The sequence below is a fragment of the Lipophrys pholis genome (genome assembly GCF_963383615.2).
Source record: "Lipophrys pholis genome assembly, chromosome: 3".
NCBI lineage: Eukaryota > Metazoa > Chordata > Actinopteri > Blenniiformes > Blenniidae > Lipophrys > Lipophrys pholis.
In genome coordinates this window covers 21796332-21817485 of record NC_137627.1, presented here as the reverse complement: position 1 = coordinate 21817485, position 21154 = coordinate 21796332, and the positions used below count along the sequence as shown (strand labels likewise).

Genomic DNA, 21154 nt, shown 5'->3' with positions numbered 1-21154 from the left:
ATAAACAGTTAAATAGCTAAAGAGGCTAAAACAGCCTAAAGTGGGAAAATCAATGGGGTAAAAAATACGTTAAAAATAGCCACAACAGCTAAAAAGTGTAATAAAATATATCTAAATTGTACCTGCGACACTTCATTAATGCAACCTTATTTTTTGTGTGTAAAGCAATTGTGTTTTACTGTTTTGTTTTTTTTTAAATTCCAATAATCAACACTACAGACAAATTTCATTTGGTGGAAAACTGGAAGGGTTGCAGGCCCCTGTACTCGAGTAATTGACCCATCCCTAATCATTCATGACTCTGGCTAAGCTGTAACTCACTACTGCCACCCAGTGGCATTAACCACAATCCTACACAAAGGTGCACCTTAAAAGTCTCGGCTTTCGCTCCCCAGACTGTGGGATCAACTGTCACAAGCACTGCAGAGCGCTGGTGGGAATGGAGTGCTTGAAGAAGCACAAGAACACGACTGGGTCCTGTCCGTGCACGCCCGCCCCCGACTCCAGAGCCAAGGGAAACAGCTGGAGTGAGTCCTCAAAGAAAAAAAAGAACTACCATCCATGGAAGAAAACTACATGTCGAGCTTCAACTCTCGTGTTCTCTGGTTCAGGTTCGGAAGACGAGACCTTCGTTTTCCCGCAGAGCAACGACACAGAACACACCAAGGGCACTTCGGTTTGTAAAAACAACAGCGGCGACTCGACGCTGTCGGACCGCTCCACGCAAACCGACCCAGGAGTGTGGATGCCTGAGAGAAAGGACAACCTCAATTCTCATGTACACGCATCTCCCGACCGAAAGGTGAGCCGGGGCCTTTCGATATATAAACTCTCCCATGTTAAAGACCCCATTCATTCCAAAAAAAATGTAACATCAAACAACAAATTTTTTTTTTATCATCCTTTTTCCACCATCTTTGTTTTCTTCTCCTTTTTTCCCCTCCAAAAAAGTGTTTTTGCAGTTTTAATCATTTTAGTTTAACGATTCTTCCTGTATTTTATTAATTATTATTATTATTAGAGTAGTTTTAGCTTTTATTATAATTTTTGGAGGATAGAAGGAGAGGAACGTATAAGACAGAGACGGAGAGCGATAAGCAAAGAGACATAAGTCCACTCGCTGCAGACGCCATCAGGAGGCTCAGACCATAAAGTCCAACGTGAGACACTGCAGCAGATGGCTTCTTCATCCTCACTGATTCGTGGAGAAAAGCTAAAGGCACCTTGTCAACTCTTCCCTTCCTGGTTTGAGCTGTAATGTGGCCGTCCAAGTTAAAACGAGAAGTGTTTTCATAATACACACCCTCATATCTTTGGTTTTCCAGGTCAACACGCTGCCACACAGGTCCCGAGGATGCTCCATGCCCGTTTCCTTCCTGCAGGAGAAGATGGAGGAGTTACATCTGTACAAAGACAAAAGCAAGGAGCCTGACTGAGCCCCCCCCCCTCCCACACACACGGACACAAACACAGACAACTGCCATCGATCCTGATAAAACGCAGTCTGACTGTTGTTGGAACTGTTCTCAATGGACTCCTTTGTGTTTCATGTTTTTAATCTTATCATTGTTACTCTCATTAGTTGGACGTCAAATGTTGTTTTTCCTCGTTTTGTTTGTAGAAGCAGTGCCTTGGGGGATTTTTTTTTTTTTTTTTTGGTGCTAAGATCTCACACAACCTCGGTCCTTAAAATCATTTATATATCCATGATTATATACACACACGTCAATAGAAGCAGGGTAGAAAATTAACACTAAACCTTTGGCAGCTAAGACCACTCAAGAAAAAAATTAAAATAAAAAATTACAATTGTTCTTTTGGGGGCTTTTATCTTAATAGAAATACAGATGCATCTGAGTCATGACATTATGACCAGATGCCAAACACTGTGTAGGTCGCTGGAGGAGCTCAGACCTCTGGATGTGTGCTGAGCGGTCACATCGCAGTCCTGCTGTGTGGTTGGGAGTCTCTGCAGTGTTCAGTCGGCTCTACTTTATCAGGGACTTACCAGCTTGTTGTGAACGGCTCGTTTCGAGGACCTGTTCCTCCTCCTCTTTTTGGACCGCCAACAGCGAGATTTGAGTTTCCTTTCTTCCCATAATGCACCCGTGTACCATGTGTAAAGAAAACAGACTCACCGAGCCATCGGACCCGACCGCCTCCACCCGTCGCTCACTTCTGAACGCCCGACGCTGGTACTTTCATCCCGGACTGAGGCTCTGGGGCCCAATATGCAACGAACTGTGACGTGCCGTGCGATTGTTTGATCAGCACCAACTATTGCACCTGACATGAGCTGCGGCTTTGGAGATGCTGAATGTGCCCCATCCCCACAGCTGCCATGATGAAGAAATCAGTGTTATTCGCATGTTATGGCCGTTGGGTGTATTTTACGCCACAGAATCAGACGGCAGTATTAGATTTGACTGGACTGTAGCAGCCGATCTGTTCCGTTCTTCAGGTACGAGACCACACATTGTGATAGAAAGCCGTTGTTCCTGCCCACCTTTTGTCATAAGAAGTCTTCACTGATTCAAAGTTCCTTCAAGCTGAAAATGTTGATTTCCTGCCCTGACATCTCATTTCCAAATAGTTTTTTTTTTTTTTTTTTTACTTCAGTGCTTCTTGTTTTGTTCTTTGCTCATAATTTTCATTTGTTACAAAATGGGAAAATACACCAATGTTGAATCGTACCACGTGTGTGTTTGACGTCACTGAGTCGAGACAAAAAAAAACAAAAAACTCACAAAGCAAACACCATCTACAGGCGTATACAACTGCATTTATTGTATAAAGACAAGAGGACAGCTTGCGTAATTGGTCAAAATCTGACTCATTTTTCAGGTAAAAAAAAAAAAAAAAAAGGGTTGACAGAATAGGTTTTAACCTACTGGACTCGATGAACAGCAATCACAAAGGGGTGGAAAACTGCAAACACAGCTACTCAACAATAATGGCAAAAGATTCTTCTCAATCAAAAAAAAACAAAAAACAACCTCAATTAACGTTTAAATACTACAGTATCAACACCTAGAAAAACAAAATAAAATGTTTTATAATGTCTGGACTCTTGCAGTAAATAAAATGTGCTCACTGGGTAAAGTAAAGAGTAAAACGGAGGGAAGGGAGGCATTTAAGTAAAAAGCATGCAATTTTTTTTGTGTTTTTATTTGTTCTTGAAGCAAGCAAATTTATTCCAGCTTTTTGCTGTACTTTTCCTGTCTTTTCTTCCCACACCTATATTTACCTCTTTAATCTGTAGGAAATGTGAACTTCAGCGGGTCCACAGTTCAATGCATAATCGATAAACATTCATTAAATGTCTTGATACCTATCATCTACCTCACGGTCACTGATTAGCGTAAGACTTCAGTAAAAACAATAAAAAGACATCAAACTGTATACGGTTTGTGTGTACATTGATTTGGTGAGGGAATGAAGGCGACTGTGTTATAAACCAGACGGGAAGATGTTAATTGGTGACTCGATGATGGGCTGTACAAAATCGATTGACTGCAGAGGTCAGAGGCGGTCGGAGGTGGTCGGAGGTGCAGGGAGGGTGGGGTTGCAGAGCGAAGCTACTGGGACCCAGAAGAGGAGCCTTGGCTGCCCTGTCCAGGGTAGCTGCCGTACTGGCTGTAATACTGGTTCCACTGGTTCTGGTTCTGGTAGTACTGCTGCCACTGCTGAGCGTACTGCGGGCAAGAGAAGAAGCACAGTTAACAAATGTTTAGGTGTTTTTTTTTTGTTTTTTTTCATTCCCGAACCATTTTACACCTAATATCTACTTTATGAGTGGACTGAAAGTGGATTCAGACGTTGTGGCTAGCACCTGTGTGTCGGCTGACTCATTCATGACTCTACATTTCAGCAACGATCTAACAGCCACCAGATGCAGACAAGCAAACCACAAGTGATTCAGTTACCATCAAGCCAGGGCTTCGTAAAGGTCTAATGAGACTTTTCATCTTCTAAAATCAAGACTTCCTACATTACAGATACAGTGAAGATTAGTGAAGGTGTCAGACATCAGTCATCCAGCAACGCTGATACGGACTTTCAAAGGTGAGACTTCACAGAGCGAAGAGATGCTGAGGTATATTACCAAACCGTGATAAAAACCTGGGGTTAAAGAACATTGGAGAAGTGTGGCGGTAAACTGAAGGACCGCTGGAAGGATATGAAGAAATGAATAAGACTTTAGTTATCTGAAGAAAAGGCTGTATTTTGGTTGATTGTATGTTGGAAAGTAAAAAATAAAATGCCATGAGCAGGCCTCGCTCAACTTCATAACAATGATAAAGAATTGTGTTTGTGTGGATGTGTGTATGACTATGTCTGGTAATGTGAGGAGTGTTTTGGTGGCTCGCTGCTTGAACGTGTGCAGTCTAAGGAATAAAACAAATGATATTCAGGATGTTTTACAAGACTATCATTTACAGGTAGTGGCAATATCAGAAACATCTAGATTCAACAATAAACAGCCCTGTATTAAATACAAATGGCTAGAATATTTATAGACTGGATAGAAATCTACATGGTGGAGGTGAAGCTTGTTCCGTCCAAAATCACATCCCAGTCAAAGCAAGAACAGATCTTCCCCTCCACAGGAGTCGAAGTACTCTGGTTGCAGCTACAGTACCTCATCTGAGGCCTGTTAGTATTGGATGTTGTTACAGACCACCGAACGCTGCCATAAAGTACCTTGACCAAATATGTGCAATGCTGGATATGGTATGGGACACAGGAGATGGCTTTTATTTTCTAGGAGATTTAAAAATATAGATTGGAAATCTGAAAGTTGTGCATATTCGTTTCATCTGCCAATACTACCAGCAGATTAATAATTTGTCACAACTTGTCAGTGATTAAACAAAAATATATTCGAAAACTGATGGTCCATGTTCTGCAACTATTATTAATGTGGGAGAGTTCTGCTCTCTATTCCGGGTGGCTGCAGTGACCACAATCGATTTGTAGTTAAAAGGAAAACAAAGGTACCTAAACAAGGACAAAAATGTCTTTGTAAAAAGACTTTTAAAAAGTTTAAATAGAATGACTTTGTAGCAGAAGTGACGCAGGAACAAGATCCAAGCAAGGCTGTGACGGTCTTTAACAATATGATGACACAGGTGATAGATAAACATGCTCCCATGAGGAAACAAGCAGAGAGGAATGTCTCGGCTCCATGGCTGAATCCAGACCTCAAGCAAGACATGAAACAAAGGGATGAAGTCAAAACAGGCAATAAAACGGGCAAAATGGCATGAATGTCGGAAATTACGAAATTTTGTTAGCAAATTAAATTAAAAAAAAAAAACATTTGTACTATCAAAAAAAGATTAATGAAGCTAAATCAGATGAACTTATGGGAAAGGAAACAAGGTTTTATCCTACGTTTTCGGACGGGGATGGAATTCATCTCACTAAAGCAAAGGAAATGACTAATTACTGATCCTTTAATTAAAAACAAAGAACCACTATATGGTCAGAACAGTGGACCAATAAGCTTGTTACTGGCATTAAGCAAAATAATGGCAGAAATTGCATTGTACCAAATACTAGAATATTTTACAGCTCATGGTTTAAATATAATTTATCAGCATGCATATATAATGGGCCACTACACAATTACTGCACTTACTGTGAATACAGATCATTGGGTAGAGGAAATCGATAATAAAAAGATAGTGGGCGCAATAGTTTTAGATTTAAGAGCAGCTTTTGATGTTATGGATCACACAATTTCATTAAGTAAGTTCAAATGTTATGGATTTCAATTGCCTGCCTTAAAAGTTGATAGAAGATTATCTTAGGAATCGGGAGTATAAAGTTTAATTCAATAGAAATGATGCTGATATTGGACAGATGGATTGTGGAGTGCCCCAGGGAAGTTGTTTAAGACCCCTTTTGTTTTACTAATGATTTTCCCCTGGTGTTAAAACGTGCAACCATGGCGATATATGCCGATGACACTACATTATTTGCATCTGCACAAACAGAATGCCAACTTAATGATATTCTAAATGAGGAATTGGCACAGTGGATTAGAGCCAACCAATTATTTATTAATGTTGAAAAAAAATAAATGCATGGTCGTTGGTTCAAAACACTTATTAAAAACCACACCGGTGTTACATCTGACTTTAGGAAATACAGTAAATGAACACGTAGACCAAGCGAAATTGCTAGGAGTAATAGTGGATTCTAAATGGTGATGGAGCATTCAAATTAATTATGTACCAAAGAAAATGGGGAGTATGAGCACTAATAAACATTGTAGAAGGTACATTGTTTAATATTGTAGAAGGACCAATGTGAGGTCAATACATAATAGTTTGGTGTGGTTAACAGTCAAATGTAGATTGTAGTACTTCCTAGTAACGTTTATTAGAAATGTTAGTTCCAAAAATCCCTAAAATGATACATACTAAATTGTCATCTTTTGCAGATAATCACAATCATAGTACACATCAGACGAGTGAAACAAGGTGTGCACTACCGTGCTGTAAAGCTAATCAAATGCAACGAGCTGTTTATTATAGAGCCATGGTTGCCTGGAATGCATTACCGTGATTTTTGTTGTCAGAAAATAAAAGATGTTTTCAATTAAAGTTAGTTGGTTGTTTACACATGAATGGATTTTGATACACTATCTGTGATCAGCAATTAATAATGATTGTAAGATCAATAATAATGGATAATAATAATGATAGTTATCGTGACCGTTTTATTTAGATTTTTGAATGGCCCCACAGTTATTATAGTTATGTGGTGTTTTTGGTTTTATGTGTTCTTTTGACAGATATGTTATATTTGGTTTGTCCTATGTGATTGTGCACGTGTGTTTGTATGTAATATTGTAGATAAAATTTGTAATGAAAAAGAAGGAGACCCCAGGCAGAACAGCTCCTGCATTAAGTCAGAAGCTCATGGGACTCTCAATAAAATGAACAAATGAACAATCTCTGTGGAAAATAAAAACATTCTCTGAGGTCTGCTTGTGTTTTCTTACCCACAGTTCAATCTGTCTTTTCATATTCAATTCTATTCATGACAAAATGTGAACAAAACTATAGTTTTGTACAGTCGTACAGTGAAGCTGTAGTTTGAGGGCGTGTTTGATCTGGACCAGAGTTCACTTCAGGGACTTTCTGGGAAAGTCTGCTTCTGTTGGGCATCTGTGATCGCGCCCCTGAACTCTGATCAAACAGGGGACGTCTGGTCCCTTTGAAAACGTTGGTCTCGTTTCTCATGTCTGCAGACTTTTTAGCGGGCGGGGTGAGAGGATGTGACGTCGAGCGCAATGCATTTGGGGTATTAAGCACACAAAGCTAACCGCGCGAATCAGAAGACGCGAAGGCAGAAAGAAAAAGCTGGAAAATATCTTGCGGGCAGATGTGGTAGAGTGAGGAAGAAGCAGTGAGGAAGGTGCTCATCGACATCTGGTTTGAAGACTATATATTGCGGTTGTCTGAGGCTACCCATTAGCCACGAGCTAACTACGCTAGCCACCACGGGCTAAATCAGCGTAACTTCCACTTTCCGAACCAAAGGAAGGTGTGAAAATTCTCGGCGTGGTGACAAACGCCTTCAGCATCCTTGCGAAGTGCTTGCGCTGCTTCCCGGGGACCCTGGAACAGGTTCCTGAGACAGTCAGAGTAAACTGAGGCTGCAGTGGTGCCACACCACTTGACGAGGATCAGATATCCTGTGTTGAATTCCGCAGATGTTGACCGCGAGGATGAGGAACACAATGAGATCGAGGCGTCTTGGACATTGGAACTGGGAATGTGGGAAGTGCCCTCGACCCATGAGCACAGACACTATATATAAATGCATGTAATTTCCATTATGAAATACATTTTTGGGACTTAACTGTTTTGGAGTTTTACTTATATTCGGAATTAAAGTATATTCGGGAACTTTATTTCATTCATTACTGTGTTTGAAATGGAGGAAAAAGACCTGTCCAGGGTGTATCCTATCCTCGCCCACAGTTACGCTGGGATCGGCTCCAGCAACCCTGAACAGGATGATGGATGAAAAAAAAATCCTTTGAACCAACTTTTTATTTTAACTTTTGCAAAAAAAAAAAAAGAAAAAATTCATACACTTTGCTAAACATGCAACATTTTTGGTATAATACTTTGTAACAAGGAACAGAATCTTTGTTTACCAGAAATAAGAATATAAATGGTCATAAATTTAAATTAGCACATAAAGATTTTGGCACTACAGTTGACACATGTCAGCTTTCATTGAGTTACATGTACCTGGGTTTTTACAAAAACTGATATTTCCCCCTCTACTTTTACAAAAAAATCTTTATTGACATGGACCTGCATATACACCTGGTTCGGAGCTACTATGAGCATACCAAACCTGTAGGGGGCAGTGTAACGAGACGCATGAAGCCATGATAGCCAATCACAGTCCTGGAAAACAACATGACATCACAAAAATTTGATGTAAATCTCCACCTCCCCCCCTTTAGATGCAACTGGAGACAGGTTTTATCCAGATCTTCACTGTGGGCGGAGATTTCAGCAATCATCGTTTGTGACGAGCCGTAGCTGCGTTTATGTGTAAATGCAAGGCCCAAACACAGGGAAATATAATTTTTTTTCAAATACCCGGGTACGTGTAAACGTCCAGAGCATCACCCTAGTCATCCGGCCTCTGGCTCGACAGACTATCCAAATGGGCCAGCAGACTGCTGAAAGTCTAAGTAGATGGAGGACGCCCACGGAGGAAGAAGTCTTGCAGGTGTGATTGAGTGGACTGGGTCCTGACTGCACCGTAGCTGGGAAATTGCTGCTGCACCCGTCCCTTCCCTGTCCTACATGTGCCACAGGTCAGGGGCACCTGACATCGGGGCTGTGCTCTCAGACGGATTGGGAATTCTTGACATGGACTGCGACTGATGCAGCGCTTGCTGTAGAGGAGGAGGACACAACAGAGACTGGCGATGTCTCTCTCCCTCGTCCTGAGCTTCGTGCAACAAGGAAAGGAGTCGACTCTCTGTCACCCGCCGGAGTTGAGTTGGGAGGTCGTCCAGAATCCTGTCCACCAGCATACCAAAGCTGGCACCTTTAGAGGTCTGGTTCTGTAGAAACTGTTTCAGCAGGTTCAACACCGCACCTGATTCGGCCTGGGACACCTGGGGCGCTGGAGGTGCCTGGGACGCCTGGGGCACCTGAGGTGCCTGGGGCACCTGGGATACCCGGGGCAACTGGGACGCCCGGGGCAACTGGGACGCCCGCGGCACCTGGGGCAACTGGGGTACCGAGGATGTCACCGGAGCTGGTGTGCTTGACCTGGGTGGCTCAGGATCCGACGGACGATCACCAAGGCCGGCACTAGGTTGTGGTCGCTGCGGCTCCTGGTCCCTCGACTCCACAGGAGATTTTAAACTGGCCATATTTCGGCGAGTCGAAGTGGCGATGTGTTCGGTGAGAAACTGAAAATGTTTCCATATCCACGCCTCTGTGGGGGTGAACTGGTCAGTGGACAGGCCAGACACGACCACTGCCTTCTTCAATTTGCCCAAGCGGGTACGCATGGAGTCGTACCACACCTTCAGCTCTTGAGCGGGCACGTCCATCAACTGGGCTTGCTGCTCCCACAACAAGTCTTTCTTCTGCACTTTTTTGTAGCCAGCCAGGCGTTTAGAATATATGCAGGGGTTGGCCTTCAGAAATAGTATCACCTCCTCTTTCTGCTCCTCGGTGAAGCCTGTTACAACGCGGGGAGCGGGCGGCTTCTTCCGCCAGGCTGGATAAGGAGGAGGAAGAGGAAGAGGAAGAGGAAGAGGAGGAGGAGGAGGAGAGATGACTGGCCGCATGTCGCTGTCCTCTGGCTCCTCTGGCTCAGACTCGTTGTCCTGAACAACAGCAGGAGGAAGAACAATTGCAGGAGCGTCTTGGAGAGCATCATCATCATCATCATCATCACCATCATCATCATCAGCAGGCGTCTGCGGTGCAGGCTGTGGTCTGGGTCGGGACTTGGCATGACTTTGCAACTTTAGCATATCGCTGAAATGAAAACCAACGCTGTGCAGCTGGGTTTTCTTTCATTCGTGAGCGTGACAGAAAACAGGATTTGTAGTTCCGGGTCAATGCGTGATGATGCGCAACAGTATGGGCTCCGAGATTCATCAAGAATACATTATGAATGCTGTCACGCTCTAATATGCATCGCAACTAATCAGCACGCTTAGTTGCAAACGAATTCGAGGCGATTCTTGACAATGTCACAAACTAACACGCCTCATTATGAATCCTATTCAGATGCGTTGAATCACGATTCGAATGTGCCATGAATGACTGAAAACGATATTCGGAACATCGCGCCTATGTGTAAATCCTGTGTTAGCACTCCATATGTCCCAATATTTCCAGTTCAATTGTGGCTCGGGGGGCTTTTTGTTTTGTGGAGTTTGCATGTTCTCCGTTTGTTTGTGTCTTCTCCAGGTACTCAAGTTTCGTCTAAATATCCGGGGGGTTCCAGCTTCAGAATGGCTTTTTAAGATACATGCACATTTCACAATACGATACCAAATATGAATTTGAAATGTGTGTGCACAAAAAAGAAGAAGAAAGAAAGTGTAAAAGCAGTTCTTTTATTACCTGCTGATATTGCTGGTTGTAGCTCTGTTGCTGCTGCTGCTGCTGCTGCTGCGGTTGCTGCTGCTGTTGCTGTTGTTGCGGCTGCTGCTGTGGCTGTTGCTGGTGGTGGTTGTAGGTCTGTCCAGTTGCAGGCGTCTGGCTGTAGCTCTGGCTGTATCCCGGGTACTGGCTGTAGTTACCGTAGTAATTCTGGTTGTAGTTGCCCTGGTTGTACCCTTGGTTGTAGCTCTGGCTGTATCCCTGCTGATGTCCAGACACAAAATATGACATTTAGCTCAATTTTCTTCCCAGTATGAGTTTTCCCGCACAGACAACGTTAAAATGAAGTACCTGGTTGTATCCTCCCTTGTTGTATGGAGCCGGGCGGTTGTAGCTTCCCCCCGATGGCTGGCTGCGGTTGTATCCGGCCCGATTGTCGGAGCCTCCGTCGCGGTAGCTGCTGCCGCCCCACCGGTTCTGGTTGTAGCTGCCACGATTATAGCCTGCAAAATAAACCTCACGCATCAACAGTGATTTGTGCAGGGTAATGTACGACATGTTACGACAACTTATTCAAAATCAAGTGATTGTGTCAAAGAACAAAATATGGTTTAATCTTCTGGAATTGGTAAATACGTTTTAAAATGTAATAAAAGAAAGAAAAAAAAAGGCTTAGCCTCATAACAAAAAGAGTTACCATTACTACTACTTTCAAAAGAACCAACAGTGATCAGTGTTTGTCTCACCTCCTCTGTATCCGCTGCCTCCGTCTCCACTGCGGTTCTGGTAGCTGCCGCGGGAACTGTCGCGGCTGTCATACCGCTGGAAGTTACTGCTGCCGCGGCCGCGGAAGCCGCCCTGCCTGTTGTCAAAGCGCTTCTCTGGCGGCGGGCCGGCCTTACGGCCTTCTTCATTGTACTGCTTCAGCTGCTTTTCAGCCTCATCGCCCTGCAGTTCAACGTACGTCACCGCCTCCAGGAAGTCGCAAGCCTCGGGCAGAGTGAAGTTGGCTTGGAGAGTGACAGGTGTGACCGCGGGAATGGGGAGAAGAGAGAGACAGCCCATCCAACAAAGAGACGGATGGAGAAGCAGGGAGAAAGAGAGAAAGAAAGAGAGGGGCGGGGGGTTGTAGTGAAGACCAGAGGAGCCACACCACCGAAAAACAAGATGAAACACAATTACTATGACGCAGGGGCAGTTTAAATCAGAGAAACTTTGAGCAGATATTGAAAGCATGACGGGGTAAGAGGGAACAAACGTCTCCTCCAGGGGAACATGGAGGAGACGTTTGTTGAAGCAGACACAGGAGAGGGAGGAGACTTCAGGTAGGGGGTGGGAAGGGGGACAAAAAGGAAAACTAAAGGTAGGTGAGAAGAGGAAACGGCACTGCAAACCAAGGGCAGCTGATGTACTGGTGTTACCAATCAACTTTCAAAAACTTGATAACTGCATGAAAAGTTTTGCAAAAAATCCTTTTTCAGAGGCAGTTGTGTAAAATGAGCTGTATCATTACACGACCTCAACAAGGCTGAGGTCTCAGTTTGCAGTGCGTCAGAACGAGGCTGAATGGCAGGTAGAGGGCAAAAAAATAAGAATCAAATTCACGTGGATTGTTTTACAAAAAAAAATGTCCAGGTCTGATATCTGGCCAAAGACTTATGATGAGGGGAAGGGGGAAGGGGGAAGGGAGGAGGGAGGGGGGAGGGGGGAAAGGGGAAAGGGGGGGGGGCTTTTCCAAGTTTGATTTTAGAGACAACACATAGAAAAAGTAAAAAGTAGATCTGGTGTTTTATTGGTTTTCCACAGCGTTCCTACCTTTCATTTCTAAAACAGCATGATCGGGCACATCCTTCCCCTGCTCATTGGTTTGCTTTAATGTTCGTTCTTTTAAATCCTCGTCCGTGGGACAAATTACAATAGCCTTGCGTTGAAAACCTTCAAAAGGACGCATTTTTCGTCTCCTTGCTGATCCATATACATTTGTCTAGCAATGGTGACAAGAAAGAAGTAGAAGCTTGTTTGTTATTGTTTACTTGTAATGGCTTTCCAGTGGAAGGAAGCTGGAACCCTGCAATAATGAAGTGAGAGAGGTTTGGCTCGGATGTCAGTCTACGTTTTTACTGAGGTACTAGTGGCCTCTCGTCACTCCACAGACTCACCTCGCGGCCCGTTGCCCGTGGCGGAGAGCGACTGCTGGTGGATGTTAGTTATTAACGGGGGGACCCAACAACTCAGTGAACTGAACAAACCCTTCATTCATGTGAATAAACAAGTTTCAGGTCGATAAAAAGAAATTCTTTCAAAAGTGATTTAACTCAAAACAATGACAGCTTCATGCAGCACGGTAGGATTGAACAAATGAGAGGCAGAGACATACACATATACTCTACCTCACATGATGGAAGTAATTGCAGCCTTATAAAATGTTAGATCAACATTCATTGCATCATGTAGTACTTAAACTTTCCATCGAGATTACAGTGTCCCTGTCAAGCACAACCACATTGCAACGATCCCGTGTATTGTATCGTCACTCAAACAGCACAAGAAATCAAACCTAAGAATGTCCAACAGCTTATTAGCAACTGAAACAAATGATTCATTGCGATTAAAGATGGCAGCCTAAATCAGTCTCATTTACAGTGCAATACTCAACCTGCTAAGTAGTAATAGTGTGTTCCGCTTGTTCTGGGAATTCCGACGTGTTGAGCAGAAATTCAGGCAGTAACAGGCCGTGCGCAGTGACATTTCAACAGAAACTGTTAACTGGCTGATGTTTGACAATTTACATAACTGGTATATGGAGCTCTGGCAAAGTGTCTGTACGTTTGAAGCTTCACTATTCTTGTGAACAAAATACACATTTATGTTTAAAGCTTGCGTATACACACTACTACACTTTTCCCTTCATCATGCCGAGTTCGACTTTCCCAGTTCCATGAAAACTAACGCAAGTCTGCATGGTATTTATTTAAAACGTTTGAAGGCGGCCACCTGTAGATGCTGTAGAAGGACAAACCACCTTCTACAGTAACTGAAGTTTTATAATTTCATGTGTTATAACATTTGAGACAAACTGTGAACGCTTCACGCAACCATCTTTATAAATGACTGAGTCATGTAATTTTACAATTCATCAGTGAGGAACACATTTCAAGAAGGATAATGACTAAACAATGAGACCTTTCCATCCATTGGTAATTAGCAAACCCACTGTCGTAACAGCAACTGTAAAGAATGGTTAGTTTAACAAGACTTCAGCTTTTCATGCAGTATCGAGAACATCCTATCCTGGCGGGTCCCCCCTGACACTTACCTCCACTTACCTTATCTTCACCCAACGCTCTCGTCCTACTCTAGACAACAACAGACAGATACAACCTACCTTCACATACTCACAGAGTCCAGAGAAAAAGACCCAGTCCAGTCAGACCCACCTACCGTTTATTTCACTTTCGCTGACCACAGGTATCTACAAATCCAAAAGCTGTTAGTCCGTACTTACCTTCAGGGTCAATTTATTAAAAAACACACTCAAAAGTTCCATGTATCTCACTTTCAAAATAGCTTTTAAAAAAGCCATCAACTCTGTCTTATTAAAATTAGCAACAGAAGGTGTTTTTCTTACTCACCAGTCAGATTACTTGTTTCTCAACATCTTTACATAGTCATGGTTTACTTGTACATTGTTGAAATTCACAAGACAAACAATACTGTATTATGACAAGAGATAGCAAGTGCAAAAATATACTGCAGGATGAAAACATAACATATTCTGTCACTTATGAGAGCCATTAATCAGTTTGTTTAACAAAGCATGTGACAAGCAAGTGACAAGAGGGTGATCAAAGCTTCTTCTACTCTATTATACACAGAGACCCCCTGAAAGATAAATAAATAGTACATTAGAGAGAGAGTGATCATCAGGGTACATTGACTGACTGTGGTGAGAATCAAAGGAGGGTGTAGCTGGAGGGGCAGTACCTGGTCCAGGATGTAGTTACGCCTCTTGCGTGCGGCGATCTCGATCAGCCTGTTCAGACACTGGGTGGCCTGTTGGATCAGAACATCCCAGCGCCCCGCGTAGTTCTTCTGGCGACGCAGACCCATCACCTGCAGGAAAAGCAAGTCAGTCCGGTTGTGTGCGAGTGCAGTGAGGGGCTGAATGTGTATGAATGCTTTGGGGGTGGTGCTGAAAAACCAACCTTCATCTTGTCCATGATGGCATTTGTGCCCAGGATGTTGTACTTCATGTCAGGGTTAGTCTCCGCATGCTTAATGGCCCAAGTGGTCTTTCCACAAGCAGGGAGGCCAACCATCATCAGGATCTAAAAGGAGAACCAGTTGAGATTTCATTGTTTTTTCTTTTTCAAAATTTAACCCACCTTGGTATAAAGCATCAATTTCAAGTAGTTTAAGACATATTCCAACAATAAGGCAGAGAGCAATGCCTTATGGTGTAATGTTTAACATTCTTCCAGAGAACCTGAACCAGTGGCTCTCACAGTGGGGTTTACACGGTCTCTCTGTGTCTTTATGTGTTTTCTCCAGAAACTCTAGTTTTTTTTTTTTATACGTTTCCATTAGTTGGCAACTCTAAATGACCCATAGGTGTGAGACCCACCATCTAGTGTTTGCTGAATGGACTGATAACATGTCCTTGGGGTATAAAGTGAATAGAAAGTAATTTTTGACTTTTTGTTTGCACTGTCAGCCAAATACAGAAGAAATTGCCCCCCCCCCCCCCCATGGTGGGTGAATAGTGTAGCAGCCGTGGTACATTTAGCGCCCCCAAGTGGTACCGCGTGGTATGTACTGATATGGTTTGAATTACAAGTTGCTTCTTAGATGCAATGATTAAATGCAGAGGAGTCATTTCTCTAACAAGGGTCAATAAAGGCACTGGAAAGCAAGTTCCAATGAATATACTTGACGTCCACAAATGAGGCTATGATTTAAATCACTCACGTCTGTTTCCAGGTAGGAAGTAGGAACATGATATATGAACATGGCACATTTGGAGCTGTGAAGCAATGTTGCTCGTTTGCATTTTTGGCACTTGGTTAAGCTCAGGTGAGTCCCGAGGAAGCTTCTCTAACAAACTACATGTAAGTCCAACAATGACAAGTGACCTTCACAATACAATTAGCCTGGGAGCTTTCCTTTTCAATCTCAAGGACTCAAAACATTTTTCCTCCATGTTAATCAGTACTGAACCACCAGTCGCTGTACCTCGCATTCGGATTTGCTGGCGGGTCCTTTCGTGCCTCTGATCTTGTCTTCCATCTCCAGGTTATGGATGTAGGTGTAGCCCTCTGGTGGTGGATAGTATGGCTCACGTTTCTGTCCAAAGTTGAACTCCACAGCGCAATTCTTCACCAGGACATGAGGAAACAGGGCACGCCCCGCAAGAGCTTCCTTGGTTGTTCGGAAAGCCACACCCAGGAAGACTCCATTCTTGGAGTAGCCGATCTCCACCTCATCACCACTGTCAAAGTCCTGCAACGAAGAGCAAGGAGACAACAAACATCAGTTCAACCCAACATTGGAATCCTGTTTATTACATAGGCAAAACAAAGGAAACAAGAAAATTAATATTTGGCATACAGCAGAGTGTAAATATTCTAGGCAGGTGTGAAACGGAAGGAAAATCAGTATTTGATCATTTATTTTTATTTTCTTTAAGAAGCAGCATCAATTATCACTACAGCTGCCGTCTTTTTCATTCCAAATGCTTAATCATTCTTCACTCTCTGTGTGGGCTACACACTCACTCCAGGACCCAGAGTTGTTTACAATGAGCAATAGTTACGGGCTGTATGTTTGGTTGGTGTCCTCTGTCGCAAAACAAGTCTGAAGCATTTTCTGATGACATTAGTTGAGGTATAAATTTCACTCTTACAAACACACCTGCCTAAAGGTATTACACATTACTGTTTAAAATAAGCTGAACAAGTACGTGTATCATGAGAAAAGAAAATCAATTAGAATCATTATCGAAAGGAGGAAAATGGAATGATCACTTACAATGTAACAGCCAATGACGTCATTTTCACCAAACTTCTCACCATAGTCAGCAAATTTGCAGTCAGCAGACTTTTTTCCTGTCCCTCCAAATCCATAGGAGAAGGCCTCCTCACCTAAAAAAACATGACAAGAGTTTTTGGCTGGTTTTTTTTCTTTTCCCCCCAAACATTTTGGGATTAGAAAGTCTTAACTTTATATTTGCTTTTCAGAAGACATTATCAATCACAGGGAAAGATTTTCTCTCACCAAGCTGAGTGCTGCAGTTGTTAAGGGACCATCCAATTCTAACCACATGGGGATCTGGCTCACTGGAGGGCAGGTGCTTTACTGGAATTTCTTCATTGATCTGTGAAATAAGTGGGGGGAAATATAAAATCAGCCACACCAGAACTTTTCCGCTTCAAAGATGAGAAAATGAGATTTGCAAAAATTTTGAAGCATTGCAACATTTTTTCGAACGTGTTTTCAACATTAAATGGGTTCACCATGCAAACAAGAACTGAAGCACCAAACGTTATTTTCACTCAGTCCAGATTAACACGTTTCCATCCACTCACGTATAAGACAAGTTGACTTGTGCCTCCCCAGATAATCTGGCTGAATAATCAACACGGCTGTCTCATGACTGTGAAGAAATCATCCGTCTATAAACCAGCTACTGACTAGAGAAAGGGTTTCATCATTGGTATATTACCTTCATCTCATAGCACACCCGTCCCTGGGTGACGCCGTGTGTGGCGCGTGCTCCGGCCCACAGGTACGCAAAGCCCTCGATGGTCAGCGGATAACCACTGTAACGATCCCGGGACACTTTGAAGTGTAAATCACAATTATCTGAGGAAAAAAAAATAAAAAATAGTCAATGCATGGGCTCGGGTATCGGTTAGTAAAGGATCTTCAAGACGTGAAACGTCTTCTAAGACACAGTCCTGTTGCCTGAATCATATTTTTATACAAAAGCAAACCTAATGTTTCCAGAGCACAAACTCTGGCCTCTAAAAAAGACCTGTTAATTCAAAACAAAGTGCAATCATAGTTAATCTGTCGCTCTAAAGCCAAATAATGAGCAAATATCTGCCAAGTTATGTGAATTTATATCATCTACTTTGCAAGCATGATTGGGTAACAGCATCCGTCATCCATAGTTCAAAAAAATGGGTCTGTACAAATAAGCTTGAATCCCTTCTTAAAATTGATTGATCTATGCAGAACAGACCATCCAGAGTTTGAGTGATTAAGAAATATGATCGTTAGCTGATCCAATAGCTATACGAGGATCGGTGAATGATCGTCTTATTTGTGCTACAGTAGTTAAAACTCCTTAAATCTACAAATCTCTGTCAAACACTACAATAGCAAACCAGCACTGCAAGGGCTTTAAAACAAATACTCATGTCTGGAGAGAATCTATCGTCAAGAAATTATTTTGTGTGAAATATTGTTCTTCATTAATTGAGAAAGAGAACCAACGTCTAAAATTAACTCACTTGAATACAGATATTGACCAAAAGCATTGAGAAAATGGGCCAACCAGCTTACAGCCATTGAGGTCGCCAGCTGTTCTGAACAGCTGTGCCTTCATTTCTCACAATGTGTGTAAGTAAGAATACTTACACGTATCAATTGTAACAAGAGTGTCGTCTATGTTCTCCTCCTCATCCTCAGCAGGAGGCTGTGGTGTTCGGGATCTGCAGAACAAACCGTGAACATTTTTACTGACAACTTCAGAGTTGCAAATTTACTTTATCACTGTTGTCAGCACCTGGAATCAGCATGCCGACTCAGAACAGCTGCGAGATGACATATTTAAACATCACCGCAATTATCACTTTACCTTTTCTCCTCACGGTGTTCGTAGTAGCCATAGCTTCGGTTCTCCTCGTAGGGACGCTTCCGGCCGTGCTGTCCACCTCTCTCACCTTCCACTTTGACTTCTGTCTGGCCAGCAGCCTCTTGCTCGTTCGGCTGCTCCGTTCCTTGATCATCTGGCTGTCTGTCACCTTGTGGTTCAGGATCATCTTCTTTTTTGACCTCTACCTTGATTTCTAAAATGACACACAAATATAACTATAAAGAAAAATACTTGTATAGAACAATAATCTGGGGATTATGTTGTCAAACTCATGGATCCAAGCTGACTGTACAGCATACATGCTACTCTATATAACCTGAAGTTATGAAAATCAGGCATAATTTGTGAAAAGGTGTCAGGAAGCTAACTTTTATACAAATTACCATAGGTTACTGCACTGCCGTGACTTATTTTGACTACTTTTTCTTATGACTTCTAACATCTTATCCTAAAAGAAGCTGTGACAGCTGAACAAACCAACAACCAAACACATTCTATAGACTCATTGGTAAATCATGTATCATCGATGATTTGGCTGTAACATCAAGTAAAACTCAAGTGAGAATATGAAACCTAAACCTTCACAACGTCAATGGTGCACGATGTAATCTAATCAAAAAAATTCAAAAAGCATTCCAGGTCCTTCGTGACATTCGAAATTCCTCATTACCCCCCCAAATCATTGATTAAAATCCTTGTTTCGTACTGATGAAACTGACCTGGTATGTCTTCAGCGTTCTGCTCCACATTCACCACAGGTTTGGTTTCCTCCTCAGACATCGCCTCAGGTTTCTGTACATCCACATCTGCAGTGAAGTCAGGCATGCTATGGCCTGAATCTGAAGCTGGCTGACTTTCATCCGGCTCTACTTCTGCCTCCTCTTCCTCATAGTAACCACCCGAATCCCTTCCCTCATCTTCCTCTTGGAGGGCAACATCGTCACCATCATCACCATCATCAGCATCTTCAGCATCATCAGCATCCTCATCATCATCACCGAAGTCGTCAGCTGGTTCTGCACAAGAAAAATTGAGATTCAGCGCATTTAGCTGTTAATTTAGCTTTTATTATTGAGAACAATATGGATAACATCTTACAATGTTAAAGTATTTGAGCTTTCATTTTTTTTTCTCTTACACAACACCTTTGGAAGGCACATATCATGAAATATTAAACCAAACTGCTCAATGATAGTGAATGGTCAGGAAATTATTGATTGTAGGTTAGCAACACATAATGATGAGGGAATAATTTGTTACATATTTGTTTATTATTTTGGTTCACATGTATGGAGTGTTTGCTGGAAGACCAATGTGGCAAGTTGAATATTGTTTACTGAATAGTTTTGTTTTTCACAATACTATAAATAGCCTAAGGCAATGCAGAAAAGAAAGCATTTACTTTGAAAAGCATTGGGGGAAAATCTGCTATTAACATTTACTTTAATGATTATTTAATCAATCTTTATTTAACCAGGTAAGTGCCACTGAGAATGCAGGGTCTCCTTTTCAAGGCAGTCCTGGGACAAGACTACAGCAGCACCAAGTTACAATTACATTTAACAAACATTGAAACATACTGCAATAATTTCAGGAGACCAAAACATCATACATTGGCAAGGAAAAAAAATGTTTCACACTCCAATAGAATCTGCCTTCATACCATTATGTGATTATGTGTGAAAGAGAAAATACAGCAGCATACACTCAGAAGGAAGAGTTGTACACAAGACTCAAAGATTAAACAAGTTCCACAATAAGTTTCATTGATAATCCATACAAATGTGAAGCAAATGGGCTGCTTTAAATGCTGCACGGCGCAATAATCGTTCCGTTTGTCAGTGCACAAGAAGAATGAGAGATTTACCTTGTTGTTCTTGTGCATCATTCCCATCCCCGTTTCCTCCCTCGAAGTCATCCTGGCCGAAATCGTCGCCCTGCTCGGCCCCGTCCCCGTCGGCTTCAGCCTCCAGAGCGGCCGTCAGCCGCTCCACCAGGTCCGCCTTCAGGCCTTTGGTGTCCAGGCCGCGGCGCTGGAGTTCCTCCTTCAACTCATTCACTTTCAGCTTCTTCACGTCTACACTCATGTTTGCAGTGGGCCTTCGCAGTGTCCTTGTCTGACAACAATAACAAAACAAAGAGCGTGGGAAATCAGTAGGCGGAACTTTCAAATCGGGATCTGTTGCGCGGCTTTGCGTCTCAGTCAGTTGAGGCTAAAGCTACCACCGCGGGACGAGCTCTGCACGGACCAACCGTGCGGGTGCACACTCCATTAAACCTCGTAAACCCCTCGATAATAAAGACTTTCATTTTATGAGCATTCACAACCATAAATAGTGAGTAGAATCGATGTTTTTCTGTACTTTGGTTCAATCGGTTGCTCCGTGGCTAATGCTAGTTAGCTTCCTAGCCTGTCGTTCGCGGACAAACCGAGAGCAGATGCAGAAGAAGCAGCTTAACGATTAAGTACATGCAGAAGGAAACCACTACTGTAGACGCACATGCACTTATTGCAATCAATGCACTGTACGCTCGGGTTTAAAATAACCTAAGAAGGCATAATATTGTGAAAATAGTGTCAAGGCCTACCTCTTCTTACGCGACTCGCGCGGGTAACGTCGTCGTGTGAGATGGAGAGAGTCGCTACTGCCCCCTACCGACT

At 42.7% G+C, this 21154-nt stretch overlaps 2 protein-coding genes across 4 annotated transcripts in view; one reads left to right on the top strand and one right to left on the bottom strand.

Moving 5' to 3' along the window:
• The window catches only part of rasgrp4 (RAS guanyl releasing protein 4), a 19222-nt gene extending 16453 nt beyond the window's left edge, over positions 1-2769 (top strand). For both annotated transcript variants that reach the window (XM_080459554.1, XM_080459553.1), the window contains 3 exons: positions 396-527; positions 612-802; positions 1326-2769. In XM_080459554.1, the coding sequence (XP_080315680.1) occupies positions 396-527; positions 612-802; positions 1326-1436 (434 nt within the window). In that variant the 3' untranslated portion in view covers positions 1437-2769. The remainder of the gene's footprint in view (positions 1-395; positions 528-611; positions 803-1325) is intronic.
• On the bottom strand, positions 2763-21154 carry hnrnpul1 (heterogeneous nuclear ribonucleoprotein U-like 1). 2 transcript variants are annotated; one of them, XM_080459550.1, is made up of 16 exons: positions 21082-21154; positions 20360-20609; positions 19212-19508; positions 18475-18685; positions 18255-18328; positions 17335-17474; positions 16887-16986; positions 16641-16753; positions 15846-16112; positions 14819-14941; positions 14598-14726; positions 12429-12597; positions 11360-11623; positions 10965-11116; positions 10635-10877; positions 2763-3695 (listed from the first exon to the last, which is right to left on the bottom strand). In XM_080459550.1, the coding sequence occupies exons 2-16, from the start codon at positions 20577-20579 to the stop codon at positions 3579-3581; spliced, it is 2619 nt and encodes an 872-aa protein (XP_080315676.1). In that variant the 5' UTR covers positions 20580-20609; positions 21082-21154; the 3' UTR covers positions 2763-3578. The 2 variants fall into 2 exon arrangements, with proteins under 2 accessions (XP_080315676.1, XP_080315677.1); XM_080459551.1 differs by having other exon boundaries at positions 10635-10874.